Source organism: Lactuca saligna, chromosome 3, assembly GCF_052625555.1.
Source record: "Lactuca saligna cultivar CGN05327 chromosome 3, ASM5262555v1, whole genome shotgun sequence".
Taxonomy (NCBI): domain Eukaryota; kingdom Viridiplantae; phylum Streptophyta; class Magnoliopsida; order Asterales; family Asteraceae; genus Lactuca; species Lactuca saligna.
Genome location: NC_136419.1, coordinates 28,326,181 through 28,339,169, shown reverse-complemented (window position 1 = coordinate 28,339,169; position 12,989 = coordinate 28,326,181). Strand labels below are relative to the sequence as shown.

The window sequence follows — 12,989 nt, the reverse complement described above, 5'->3', positions numbered from 1 at the left end:
ATTTTTTTTGTCACGCATAAACTTAAAAAATATAAAAACAACTGTATATATTTCACTAGATAATAACCTTTAAAATATAAAACTTAGTTATATAACCAAATTTTTACTAAAAAAATATGATCAAACAACAATCCAACTAGAAATCTAAATAGCCATTCAAATCAAAAATATAAAAAAACTAACCGTTAAAAAAATGACGATTATTAAGGCTCAAAAAGGACCATCTAAATCAAACTTATCCAATGGATATATGTTTAAATCTTTTAAGTTGTTTTTGCCATCCACTTTCCTGTGTCTCTAAAATGATTCCACCAACTCAAATATTGATGATTCCACTTTGTTGCATTGAAGTAATTGAGTCCATTAAGCTATCTGTTAGATAACAACATAGAAATTCAGAAATCAAGTAAGCCAATTATTAAAATAAAATGACAAAGCAAGAAAAAAAAATCAATAACTCAAGTGTGTTATCGTGAGTGGTATGATCAATGAAAAAAAAAGAACAATTAACAGTTGTTTTCTGTGAGAAAACAAGAACCATTAAAACTTGCTCTCTATGTGTCATTATATGGAACTTCCAATGACTCCCAAAATAAAATCAATAACTCAAGTGTGTTATCGTGAGTGATATACAACGATTAAAAATTGTTTTGTTATATTTACAATTGAAAATTACATAAATCAGACAACAAACACAATTACAATCGCAAACAACTTGAGGGAATTTTTCAATTTACAAACCAGATGAAGCAAGTCACGATGGTGTAGGAAATACTTTCGCAATAGCAACGGACGTTAGAGCAAGCCGACGGTGCTGGATTAGGCGGCGACGCCGGAGGATGAACGAGCCAGCGGTGGAGCAGTCGAAGGCGGCGATGGATGAAGTCGGGGATGGAAGAAACGATTAGGCGTGGGAATCGAAGAGACAGATACGCTGTTTGACTTTGAGGAAGTTTTTACAATATTAGTGGGAGGGGGTAAAATCTAAAATGAAAAAAAAGGGTAAAATTGTTTATTTGTAAAAAGTTGTATGTTTCTATTTTTAAATATATTTTTTTGGTCAAACCAACAAAAAAAACAGGCCTTATTTTACTTAACAACCATTTCGTATGCGTAACCCTTGCAACGTCATTTGGCTTAGTTCAGGCTAACGTGTGTCATGCTTGAAAATGGGAAAGTTATTTTAGAAAACATATGGTAGCATTTAATATATTTTTTTAGACAAAACTTAAAAAATGATCGGTTTTCGAAAGGGTCCATTTAATTAGACCCTTTATTAGTCTTAAAGGACCTTTCTAATTATTACCTTACTTTTTTTTTTTCTTAAATAAACAAATCATTATATTAATCATTACCTTTTAATAATCATCATTACATAATAATTTTGTGTCTTTTATGTATAATTATTAAGTTAAAGTATTTTAATAATCTTTTTTAAAACTTGCAAAATAAAATATGTTAAATATAATTTTTCTTTTTATATATTTTTTTAAACTTGCAAAATAAAATAGATAAATATAATTTTTTATATTTTTTTTTAAACTTGCAAAATAAAATAGGTAAAATATAATTTTTTATATATTTTTTAGGTTATTAAACTTGCAAAATAAAATAGGCTAAATATAATTTTTTATATATTTTTTAGGTTATTTGTATGTAATTTATTAAAATTGTTTTATTTAAAAATATTATAACAAAAGACTACAAATATGACATACTAATAATAAAACAAAATTTTGAAAGCAATACATATCAAAAGAGTTCAATTACATTCATACTTAATCCATGATATGTATCCAAGGTATTTCAGATCTACGAGGCCTATGTTGATTGTATAATTCGAAACGCGACCAATACATAGTTTGCCAGAAAGATGCAGACGAGCTTTTATGAGCATTCCAATATGTTGTGGTTAGAGGCATTGGGTAATTTCCTTTTAAAGACACCGAAATATAATGTCTGCCTACAAGTACCACTATAATGTTTCGGTGAGATTGAAACTCTTCAGGACCTCTCCAAAGAGGGAAGCAGGTTGTAGATTGTTCATGGCTTAGACAATGAACAATCACACCAAACTTGTTGGCAATCAAGTAACCAGTCAAAGGCATAATCATCCAATGTCGCAAATATGCAGGTGACTCGAACCAACACAAAGACTCGTATACCTCATTGAACCCATCAGTAAAAACTTGTTGGTATGCATAAAATTGACTTTCTAACTCTTCAAGCAATTGTTGCCTAATGTATAGCCATTGGTCTTCACTGTGCCCTAGACTAACAGCTACCGCTCGAAACCCACAGTTTCCATCACCGAGTACATCTTGTATCTTGTCGATGTAATCATGAAATACATCAGGAATACTCTTCATTAGGAATGGATCATGCATTCGTGGTTCTTCATTTAAGTCAATGGCGTACGAATAATTATGCCTTTCAGGTTCTTTATTTAAATCCAACCCAATGAACTCTGATGTGGTATAGTCATTGCATCTAGGAGGAGCTTGATTTGGAGGGTTGACATTCTTTTTATGTTGTTTCTTCATACTCGGCCGTCCGCGGGTCTTATTTTGAACTGTAGGTTCTCCAACATCAATTGTGCGCGGATCGTATATCTCTTTTAGTTTTTTCAAATAAAATTTTTTTCCTGCTTCTGTCTGCTTGTTGAAATTTTCTTTATACTTTTCAACTTCATCGTCGCAACAAATATTGCCTTTTTTTTCAGGCTTCGTATCAGAAATACTAAGCTTTCTCCAAAAGATATCTATTAAATCCAAGGGTATTTCTTCACCTGTTTTAAAATACAAAATAAATATTTTTGTAATATTTAAAAATTTATATATGTTGTAATTGAACATACTAACCTGAGCTTAAGTAAACAGAAAGCATGCAAGCACATGGTAACCCACAACTGGTACGGAGTTTGCAACCACAATTTGAGGAGTCTAACTTTGACACATTTAACCTTTGGAGCTCTCCTACTATTATATCAAGAGCTTCGTTTGAAACAGAACCTCTTAGTAACCCGAAGCAGTACAAATTATGATGCTTATATCGGAAAATTAAGCTTTTCTCAAAGCTTTCACTGATTGAAGTGAGTTGTGATTGCACAATTTCATTAATTCGTTGCACAAATCTATCGAGATTAGAACTTGCAGAGTCCAAAAATCTCTTTAAATTGGCATGTGCACTCTCGACTCTATTGGTTGTGTTGTTTCCAAAATTAAGATGTTGATCAATCCAAACAGATACAAACATTTCTTTGTAGTTGTTCAACCAAGTATCTTCTATGTATTTCAAAACACCTGGATGTTGTGATTTAGAAGTATAGTTAACAAATACGTAAATAAATAATAATATGAAGGTTATGATTTAGAAATATCGCTAAAAAACAAGCTTACGTGGATATTTTATCAACATTGATTGAAGTCGCATGTAGTTTTTCGTGTAATCCATCAATGTTGGAGAATCAATTAGTAAGTTCCATAATGATCTAAAAGAGCGTCGATCATCTTCCAACGTGATACTTTTATTGCAATGCTTCAAAATGTTTTGTTCAATATGCCATCTACAAAGTAATCGGGCAGCATCCGGAAAAATTGTTTCACATGCCTTGATGAGTGCCAACTCTCTGTCTGTGATTATTACACGTGGGTGCATACATGTATCAAGCGTCGAATTTAGACAATTTAACACCCAAGTATAGTTGGCCTCCTTTTCCCTATGTATAAAGGCAAAGCCTACAGAGAATGTCTTTTGAGTTGATGTAACACCAACAATTTGCACCAACGGCTTGTTATATTTGTTGGTTTTATACGTGGCATCTATTATCAACACATGTGGAAATGCACGCCATATCTTCCAAGACGTTGGATGAACGAAGAATAAATTTTCTAACTCATTTGAATCGCCTGTAGTAAACTCATAAACATAATTATTGGTGTGTAAAAGGGACATAAGAACCTGCATTGGAGTTCTTCCTGCTTGCTCGTGCATCCGAATCTTTTGTTGTGCATTGTATATTGTTTTAATTGTTGACACATTGTTTTCGTTTTGAACCTTCAATGCTGACAGGATGTCACGTGGCGCCACGTTCTTTCTTGTTAAATTAGCCACCAAACGAGTCTCATCGACTGATAACCGTCTTGCAAATGGATGACCTTCCATATGTTGTGCCGGTGGATGATTATGTTCATCACATATTACCCTTAGCGTCCATTTATCATGTTCTTTTGAATACTTTCCTTCCAATTGAAATTGACAATTAGTCTTTTTGCTTCCAGATGCTCTACTTGTATACTCTTTAGGTTTATACTCTCTACCACGATCACATATAAGTATGACTGTATGCACAAAGCCGTTCCCATATGCCTTTGATCTTCTAGTAACAATAACATATCCTAAAGAACGTGCGGTGTTTTGTGTCCACTCTAATAATTCCTCACGAGACTTGAACTTCTGCAATCAAATTTCAATTGAGTTAGTATATATGTTGTATCTGAAAGCATCGTAATTGATATAATTATATAACCTGACTGGTGGAAAATGCCGAAGTTTTTGTAGAAAAATCTTTATCTCTAGCCGACAAGTTGATTCCTAAAAACTTAAACATCTCTAAAAAAAAAAAAAAACACATCAGATAAATAATTAAAATATTGAAAAAATATAAAAAATTAAAAGCAAATAAAAATAGATATTTTATAAAATTTTAATGCAGTTTATTAAAATAAATTTTATATAAAAAGATTTTTTTTTTTTTAAGAAAAAACCAATTTTTATTTTTAAAAAAGCCCAAATCTTTCATATAAATTAAAAAAAAAAAAAAAAAGCCCAATTTTTGTTTTTAAAAAAGCCCAACATATAAATTAAAAAAAAAAAACCCCTAAAATACTAAATCTATTATATGGCCGCCAACAGCCAAATCTTTCATCCTAAAATACTAAATCTATTATAAGCCCAAGGAAGCATCGTCGGTGGCTCCATCGGCAGTGGACGGCAAAGGAATGGAGGTCGAAGGAATGACGACTTCTTTCCGGCAAAGAGAATGGCGGTCGAAGAACACCGGTCGACGGGAAGCCACTACCACCACCAAACGGTTTCTCTCTCCCTCTCTCTCACTTTCATTTTCCGTTCTCTCTCTCTCTCACACATTCATCTCCGACAAAGAGAATGACGACTGGAACACCGGTGGTCGGACCGGTGGCTACCTTCGACCGCAGAAGAGGAATGGAAGACGGCAGTGGTTGTCGATGCAGAAGAGGAAGGGAAGATAAATGGCTTTGTTTCCAGTGGGTTCGGTGGTGAGATGCGAGGCTAGTGGGCGGTCAAAGGAAGTGGCAGTGGACGGCGAAGGAATGGAGGTCGAAGGAATGATGGCTTCTCTCCGGCAAAGAGAATGGCGATCGAAGAACACCGGTCGACGGGAAGCCACTGGAGGCGTTAAAATGTATTTACATTAATTTTCATTTTACCTTTCGTTAATATGAGAAGCTGTTTTTGTTTGGTTTTTGTTTGTTTACAGAGTTTTGATTTTATATTAGATGTGATGTTGTTGGATTAGTTGAAAATTAATCAGGGAATTAAGAGTATACAGTTTTCAATGTTTGATATTTGTAGATATCAATGGTGTAAAAATGCTGAAAATATTAAATTTTCAAAGTCAAAGTTTAATTTCCCAGGTATTGAAAATTGACTAAACAACCATAATTATACCATAATTACAGGAGGTCTTATAAGTAAATCTGGGGTCCAATTAGTAGGACCCTTTTTTTAAATAAGCTAATCATTACCAAATAATTATTTTTTTTATTAATTATCATTGCATAATATTAAACCTTCATAATTATTTTATATTCTACTTTAAATAAAACTAATCATTACATAATAAAATAACTCAATATAAAGATTTGTTTATAGAAAAAAAATATTATTTTTATAAAAAAGTATTAAAATAACCATATATTTTTTTTTCAAATATATAAAATAAAATATTGTAAACAAAAAAATTTAATTTATTTTTGGTTTTTTAATGCAATTTATTAAAATCATTTTTATATGTAAGCATAATAATAAGTGACTTCAAATACGATATAATAATAATACTTAGTTTTCATTTAAATATTTAATATCATTTTATTTTTATTTTTTGGTTTATATAAATATTAAAATATATAGAAACCGTTGATATGTTTGTATTATTATTTGATTATAAAAAAGTAAAATATATAATAAATAAAAAGTTTATAGGAATTAAATGATAAGTACGAGTTTCAAAAAAAATTAACTTTTAGTAATCATAAAAGTTATTGATATTATAAATGTACGGAATTTTATGCTTAAAAAGTCATTAATGAGGGGTCCTCTAAGAAAATCTAAGGTCCAATTAGCAGGACCCTTTTCGAAAATATCAAGTTTAATCCTTAAGTTCAAAAAACCTTACGGATCGTCTCCGTGGTTTCAAAACTTGTAAAATTTGGTCATTCTACCTAACTCCGTCAGCTTTCTACCGTTAAGTGAGGGGTATTTTCGTCATTTCAACACTCAGGGACCATTTATGAAGTTTTCTATTTTTTTTTGGAAAAAAAAAGAAAAAATAAATAAATTTAAAGGGGTCTCTCTCTCTCTCTCTCTCTCCAACAACCCCACCCTTATTCCCTTCTTCCCCACTCCACTCCACCCCTTTCTCTTTCTCTCTTACATTCACAAGAAGAGCAACTCCAACCCAAAATAAAAAGGGAAAATTCAATCCTTGTTATCATATAACTTCACTTCCACTACATTCGTCCATAATTTATGATCATCATTATTGCATCATCGTAACCATATTTGTTTGAAGTTTGTTTCTCTGAATGATTCCACGATACAGTCGCTCCGACTATCACTGCATCATATAACACCCATCGAACCCGGCGATGACACCACCTCCTAAAACCCTAGCGCCGTCGATTTCGATTACATCTCCCAACCACTGTCAGCTGCTTGTTGTCATCATCAATTTGTGGACGCGATAATCACCGCCCTTCCCCCTTTGTTTGTGTCTTAGACTGGAAACCACAAGTGAATAGTGAGTAGTTGACCTACGTTCCAAATTACATTGTTGAAATCGTTGTCAATAATCGTGAGTAGAGACCGCAACTGCAACACTGGTGGTGGAGCACCATCACAGCCACATCAGAGAAGTAGAGCTAGAAGATTCAGGCCCATGTTTCTTATCTTTCCTATAAACCTCGTATTATGTTTTCTTCAAAATCTTGTTCTTATTGCAGAGAGGATGAAGGCTCTGTATGAACTCATCTCAAACGCCAACAAGATAAAGGAATTTGGCAGTTACCAGATCGAGATGTTGTTGGATAGATTGGGACGTTTTGAGGAAAATGAGAGATTAGTGGGTTCCTGTAATGGTACTCAATTTGATTCTACTCAAGAAAACCAAGATTCTACGAATTTTTTCTGGGTTTCGATGTTTATCTCATGGGATTTCGGGTTTGCAATTATGGATTGTCCGTGGTAGTGCTTCTTCACGGGTCGAGACCGGATTCTAAAGATGTGATTCGGTGGATAAATCTGGAGTTTCCGATTTTCGATTTTCTTTATTTGTGGGTGTGTATGGGGAAGACAATGAGCAGAAAAAGTTGAGACCCAGATGGTTGAGACCCAGATACTGTGAATTGGAGAGCTGTAAGTTGGAGATTTCATTAAGAACCATAAAAGGTAGAGTTGGGTGTGAGATTTATGGAGCCATTCAGGGGATTTGAATGAGTGAGATTTGGTAACACAGTTGTTGCAGCTTCCATTTTTGTAGCTTTTTTTAGGATTTCTCCATTGTAAAGAAGGGTGTGCGCGCGCGCGCGCGCGAGAGAGAGAGAGAGAGAGAGAGAGAGAGAGAGAGAGAGAGAGAGAGAGAGAGAGAGAGAGAGAGAGAGAGAGAGATGGGTGGCACCCCTCCTCACTTAACGGTAGAAAGCTGACTGGGTTAGGCGGAAGAACCAAATATTAAAAGTTTTGAAACCACAGGGACGATCCGTGAGGTTTTTTGAACTTAGAGATTAAACTTGATATTTTCGAAAACCACAGAGACTATTTTTGAAGTTTTGTTTATTTTTTATGGAAGAAACTTGTAATTATTAAAAGAGATAATCCTATACTTAATGGCATATACGTTGTATCAACACGTACAAGTGATTAATGTATACTTCCGAATTTTGATGTCTAAGTACCACTGTTTTCGGTATTTACAAGTCCTTTATGCATATTTTTACATCAACCTTTCATCTTTTCTTATGGATTTTGTATGCATGTATATTGCAACCTCACGTGTTATTTATTCCAAAGACACTTTTTCTAGTTAGAGTGAGTGAGTGACCATATAGTGTTAAGAAATCTTACTTAACCTTTAGTCTTCATACCCATTTATCATGAGCATAATATTGGAATCCAAGCTTTAGATTATGCTTCTTTGAATTGTTGTATAGCATTCTTGGGTTATTTTCTTTCGATGACGAGATTCCAAAAGAAACGAACCTTATAGAGGGAGAGTTATGCAACTCTAATCTAAAAAAAACTGCATGTAATTAGGATCACGATCTATCTTACTAAATTTACCTTAAAAGTAGTTAACTCATCAGACATCAAGTAAATAACTAAATATCATACATCAAGTAAAGGCCATTTAAATAGACACAATTTTATTTTTCAAACTTTGACTTATTGAGAATTTATCTATATAAGATGTACCTCAAAACTCCACATTCCATGTTCTAAAATTGTTTCTTCGAATATATGTCACCTAGTTGTACCTTTGAAAAGTGTACTACATCTTCGAAAATCCATGTTTCCGAAAATTGTGGTTATATGATGTGATTTTTGAAAAGTCTGGTTAATATGTGATATGAGTTTTTATTAGTTTGTCAATAAAGTCAATATCTCTTTTTAATTTATGCTCCTAGTATTCATTATAGAAACAAAACAAAGTGGTGATGGAGTGGTGGTTTATTAATATAGTTTAACGCAGGTTGTAGCATAATTGATTCCTTCCACATGACATGTCGTATGCTTAATAGTTGTCTTAATCTTGTTTATGTATTTGTGATTACGTAAGTCTTTAGATGTATATACGGTAAACTAGGAGAATATCCGTATGTTACGTAGGATAAAATTATATGGTTACAATTTGGCAAATATATATATTGAAAGTAATTATGTTATTAATACTACCCATGAAATAATAAAATTTTACACTAATTTATTATGTAAATTTGTAATTATTTTGAACTATGTTATAACATTTAGTGACCGCTATTCCGGCTAGCATTTGAATAAAAACTAAATATGATTCTCAATTTAGTGTTACTTTTAACGTTATAATTAACTAATTTGGAAATTACTTATCCCATATTTTTTGTACAACTTAATTTAATTTATAAAACTATGTTATTTTCAACTATTATTTTTGTTAATGGATATGATTTAAAAACCATTTATTTGAAAACAAAAATCAATTATTGTAAAAAATTGACAAAATTGCAAGTTTGGTCCCCGTTATAGGTAAAAAATTGGAGGTTTGGTTCAAAAAGCTTTGAGTTGCACTAGTGGTCCAAAAGGTTTATTTTGTTGTGAAAATTGTCCACTGGCTTAACAATCATTTATGTATGTTGGGTTAAGCTCATTTATTTATATGTTTGGTTGGACCCAATTGTATAATATGTGGTATTTTGGAAACTTACTAAGCTTTGTGCTTACGATTTTATGGTTTAACATTTTTAGGTATTTCCAATTCGAAATGGAAGGTCTCGACGTGATCGTACAACATCCCCTTGATTAATTATGCATTAACATTCGATTTTACTCTAATATTGAGTTTTATAGTATGGATGATTTGAAAAAAATTGGTTGTGTTTTTTAGTGTTTGAAAAATGAAAATTTTACTATTGTTTTTGGGATGTTACAAGTTGGTATCCGAGCCTTGGTTTGAGGGATTCATACACACTCTTGAGTGTGTCTAAACTCAAAATGAGGATTTAATAATCTTTTTAAAAAGGAAATAAATTTTCTAAAAAGATTTCTATAAATAAAAGGGGTGCGATGCATGCAATTAGCTGAGCTCAAGTAAGTGATTCCCAAAATACACATATCTAAGTATTATGACTAGTATGTTTGTTATGTGAATTGCATGCTAGAATAGGGCTAAGGATACCTTCAGGAACCACATGCTAGAATTGCCTGATTTGTGTGATGCCTTATAGCCTAGGGGGATTAGATGTTATGTATTACTCGAGATTGATATCGACTTAGGCCCCGTTTGATAGTTGCTGACTCAGAAAGTGATGATTGGGAAATGTCCGTCTGAGTAAGAAATCCTGACTGAGTAAGAAATTATGTTGTTTGATTGTACTTTTGACTGAATGTGCTGACTGATACAAAATGACCATTTTACCCTCACGACCATTAGTGGTTAGTTCATGGATACATGCCTCAAGAAAGTTTTTTTCCTCACACTCGTTCCAAACCGACATCCTAAAGTTATTAAATTATAGAACTTATATGAATCAACAACAATCAAGAATCAAAATCCTCAAACTCATCACTAAAACAACAAACAGTCAGGTATGTATGAACTCTCAAACTCATCACTAGAACAATAAAAATTCAATTTAAGACCAATATTTTCCTAATATGAACAAAACAAAAACATAAACAGCAAACATGAACAGAAACAAAAACAACAAACTCAAGAGTAGAAGGCATCTAATTTAAGCAAATCTTTTGCAATCCAGAGTCACATATGGACTCATTTTCTTGGATGGATTCCCCTGCATCGTTGTCTACTTTTCTAGACAAAAGACGAATCTACCTCCATAAAAAATCATGAAACCTGGAAGTAGAAATTGCTATTTATCAAAAATCTCTTTTGCACTTAACAACTAAAAAATATGTTTTGCAATTGAACAACAAAACTCTGCAGCAAACATGGACAAAAACAAATAAAAATCGAAACTTTTAACCAAGTTCAAACATGAATAAAACAACAAAATTTCGCTGAACAGAAATTCAAACGAAAATCAGAATCCTAGATTCAAAAATCAAAAATTCAGAACAGGAAACAAATCAACATCTGGAAATCAAACCATTTTATGTTTAGGTTATGTTTATATTATGATCAGTTGAAGAAATCATACAAAAAATAAATCAGAATCTGAAAGAGGATGGAGATCATCGATGAAGAGGCAATGGATCGTACCTGATGAAGAGGCAAGAGACCGTCGATGGAGGTTGGCTGTGGAGTAGATCGTCGGTGGTGGGCAGATGCAAAATCGACGAGAAGGAGGCGTCATGAAATGGAGAATGATGGAGGCGCTGAAAGAAAACGTAGGGCAAGGGTAAAGTGGAACTTTTCTCAGTCAGCTGTTTTCCCGTATCTATCCCAATCAGATTCCTTCTTACCGAGTCAGATGCCTAGAATTCGATTACCAAACGCCTTTTGCTGACCGAGTCGGCCAAAAACATCTTACTTGACTCGGTCAGACGTTTATCAAACAGGCCCTTAGTTAATTGATAAGTGTAATCTTTAAAATCGTATATGATTAGGATCCAATAGCCCTAGAGTGATTGGTTTGGCCTTATTTCATGTTCCTTGTTTGGTTGTGGGCTTATGGTAGGATCATTTATTCGACACTCTATGTGATCCCATTTTGTGTATAATTTGCATGCATAAGGCAACTGACAGTGCTGGTAGAAGTTTCTTGTAGTGTAGGATCAAGTGAGATGAGGATTTCTAAGAGACTTTACGAAATATTGTAGCAAATTGTGTATAATGGTTATCATAAAGTTGTGTGTTTTTCTTTAGTGGAGTAACTTAGAGGATTTGGGATGGTCCTTGAGGAAAGTATGGATTGGTATGGAAAGTAATATTGGGTCCGTACTACTGAAAGCACAGGATATATGCTCGAGTCAAGAATGATCTTGGAGATTCTAAAGAGCTTGTGGTGCGAGAGACCCCTCAAGTATTGTTTCTGATCGTTGTATGTTTGTATTTCAGTATAGTGACCACTCGAGGAGGAGGTTCTGGTTCCAGTTCTAGCTTTGGTACATAACAGATGGATGATAGGATGCACGAGTTCATCATGTTAGAGATTACTTGTGGTATTATGGAGACCACCCTTGTGATTTATGATACTATCAAAGTGGAGATCATAGAGATTTTGGATGAGAGTATTGGGGCTTTTCGGGCCAAGATTGTGGTGGGATAGTTAGGGGCTTGAGCTCCCTCTTTTCGGGAGTTCAAGGCTTATGGAACTCTAGAGTTCTTTGGGGATAAGGAACCTATTTCTAGCTTCCGATGGATCACATACATGGATAATGCTCAACAAATGAGCTTTTTCCCAGGGGGTTCTGTGACATCCCCAAAATCACGGCCAGAAAAGACCGGTTTTGTTTATACTTTATTTCAAAATCAGAGTTATCTTTTAATAAAAGAATTGCGGAATTTGTCCCAAAACAATAATATGATAAAGATTTATCAAAAGCATTTCCATAGAAATGTATTTCATTAAAAGACTCGGGATGTCATGTTCGTACAGATCAAAAGTATAAACAGTACAATATAAGCCTTACTACATTATTTCATATCTACAGGCCTATATCCGTAATCCCTCGTCCAAAACATCACACCTATGCTCATGCGCCACTTCCTGTAATACATAAAACTGAGTGGGTCAGGCTTGGGAGCCTGGTGAGCACATAGGGTTTTCAACCCACAATAAATAAGTTTATTAATTTCATCAATCAACAATAACCCGATTACCCGTTCCCGTTATCCTCACTTTACGTCCCTAAACACCTATCATAAGGGACCTAGCCTAAGGATCATCATCGGGACGGACACTACTGCTAAGGAGATTCCTCAGCAATAAATGTCCTAATAGGCAACCATGTGGGGGATGGAGTACACCGGTGAACACATCGTTCACAACACCTACAGGTTGCGAGCCTGCTAG

At 33.7% G+C, this 12,989-nt stretch overlaps 1 protein-coding gene and 1 long non-coding RNA gene across 2 annotated transcripts; both read right to left on the bottom strand.

Moving 5' to 3' along the window:
• Nucleotides 1-68: 68 nt before the first annotated feature.
• Nucleotides 69-1,008, bottom strand: LOC145033499 (uncharacterized). The gene is made up of 2 exons (XR_013677593.1): nucleotides 742-1,008; nucleotides 69-372 (listed from the first exon to the last, which is right to left on the bottom strand). It is a non-coding gene; the product is annotated as an uncharacterized LOC145033499 (long non-coding RNA).
• Nucleotides 1,009-1,778: 770 nt separating this feature from the next.
• Nucleotides 1,779-4,980, bottom strand: LOC145035301 (PKS-NRPS hybrid synthetase cheA-like). The gene is made up of 5 exons (XM_078983868.1): nucleotides 4,938-4,980; nucleotides 4,529-4,611; nucleotides 3,399-4,455; nucleotides 2,862-3,302; nucleotides 1,779-2,788 (listed from the first exon to the last, which is right to left on the bottom strand). Exons 1-5 carry the CDS (start codon nucleotides 4,978-4,980, stop codon nucleotides 1,779-1,781), a joined length of 2,634 nt encoding a protein of 877 aa, XP_078839994.1.
• Between the last annotated feature and the right edge of the window lie 8,009 nt (nucleotides 4,981-12,989).

Excerpts from the sequence above, each read along its gene's own strand:
- LOC145035301 (XM_078983868.1), bottom strand. The coding sequence starts at position 4,980 with ATGGAGCCACCGACGATGCTTCCTTGGGCTTATAATAGATTTA. Across the intron at positions 4,456-4,528 it reads CGGCATTTTCCACCAGTCAG|AAGTTCAAGTCTCGTGAGGA; the intron begins GTTATATAATTA and ends ATTTGATTGCAG. Across the intron at positions 3,303-3,398 it reads AATGTTGATAAAATATCCAC|GTGTTTTGAAATACATAGAA; the intron begins GTAAGCTTGTTT and ends CACAACATCCAG.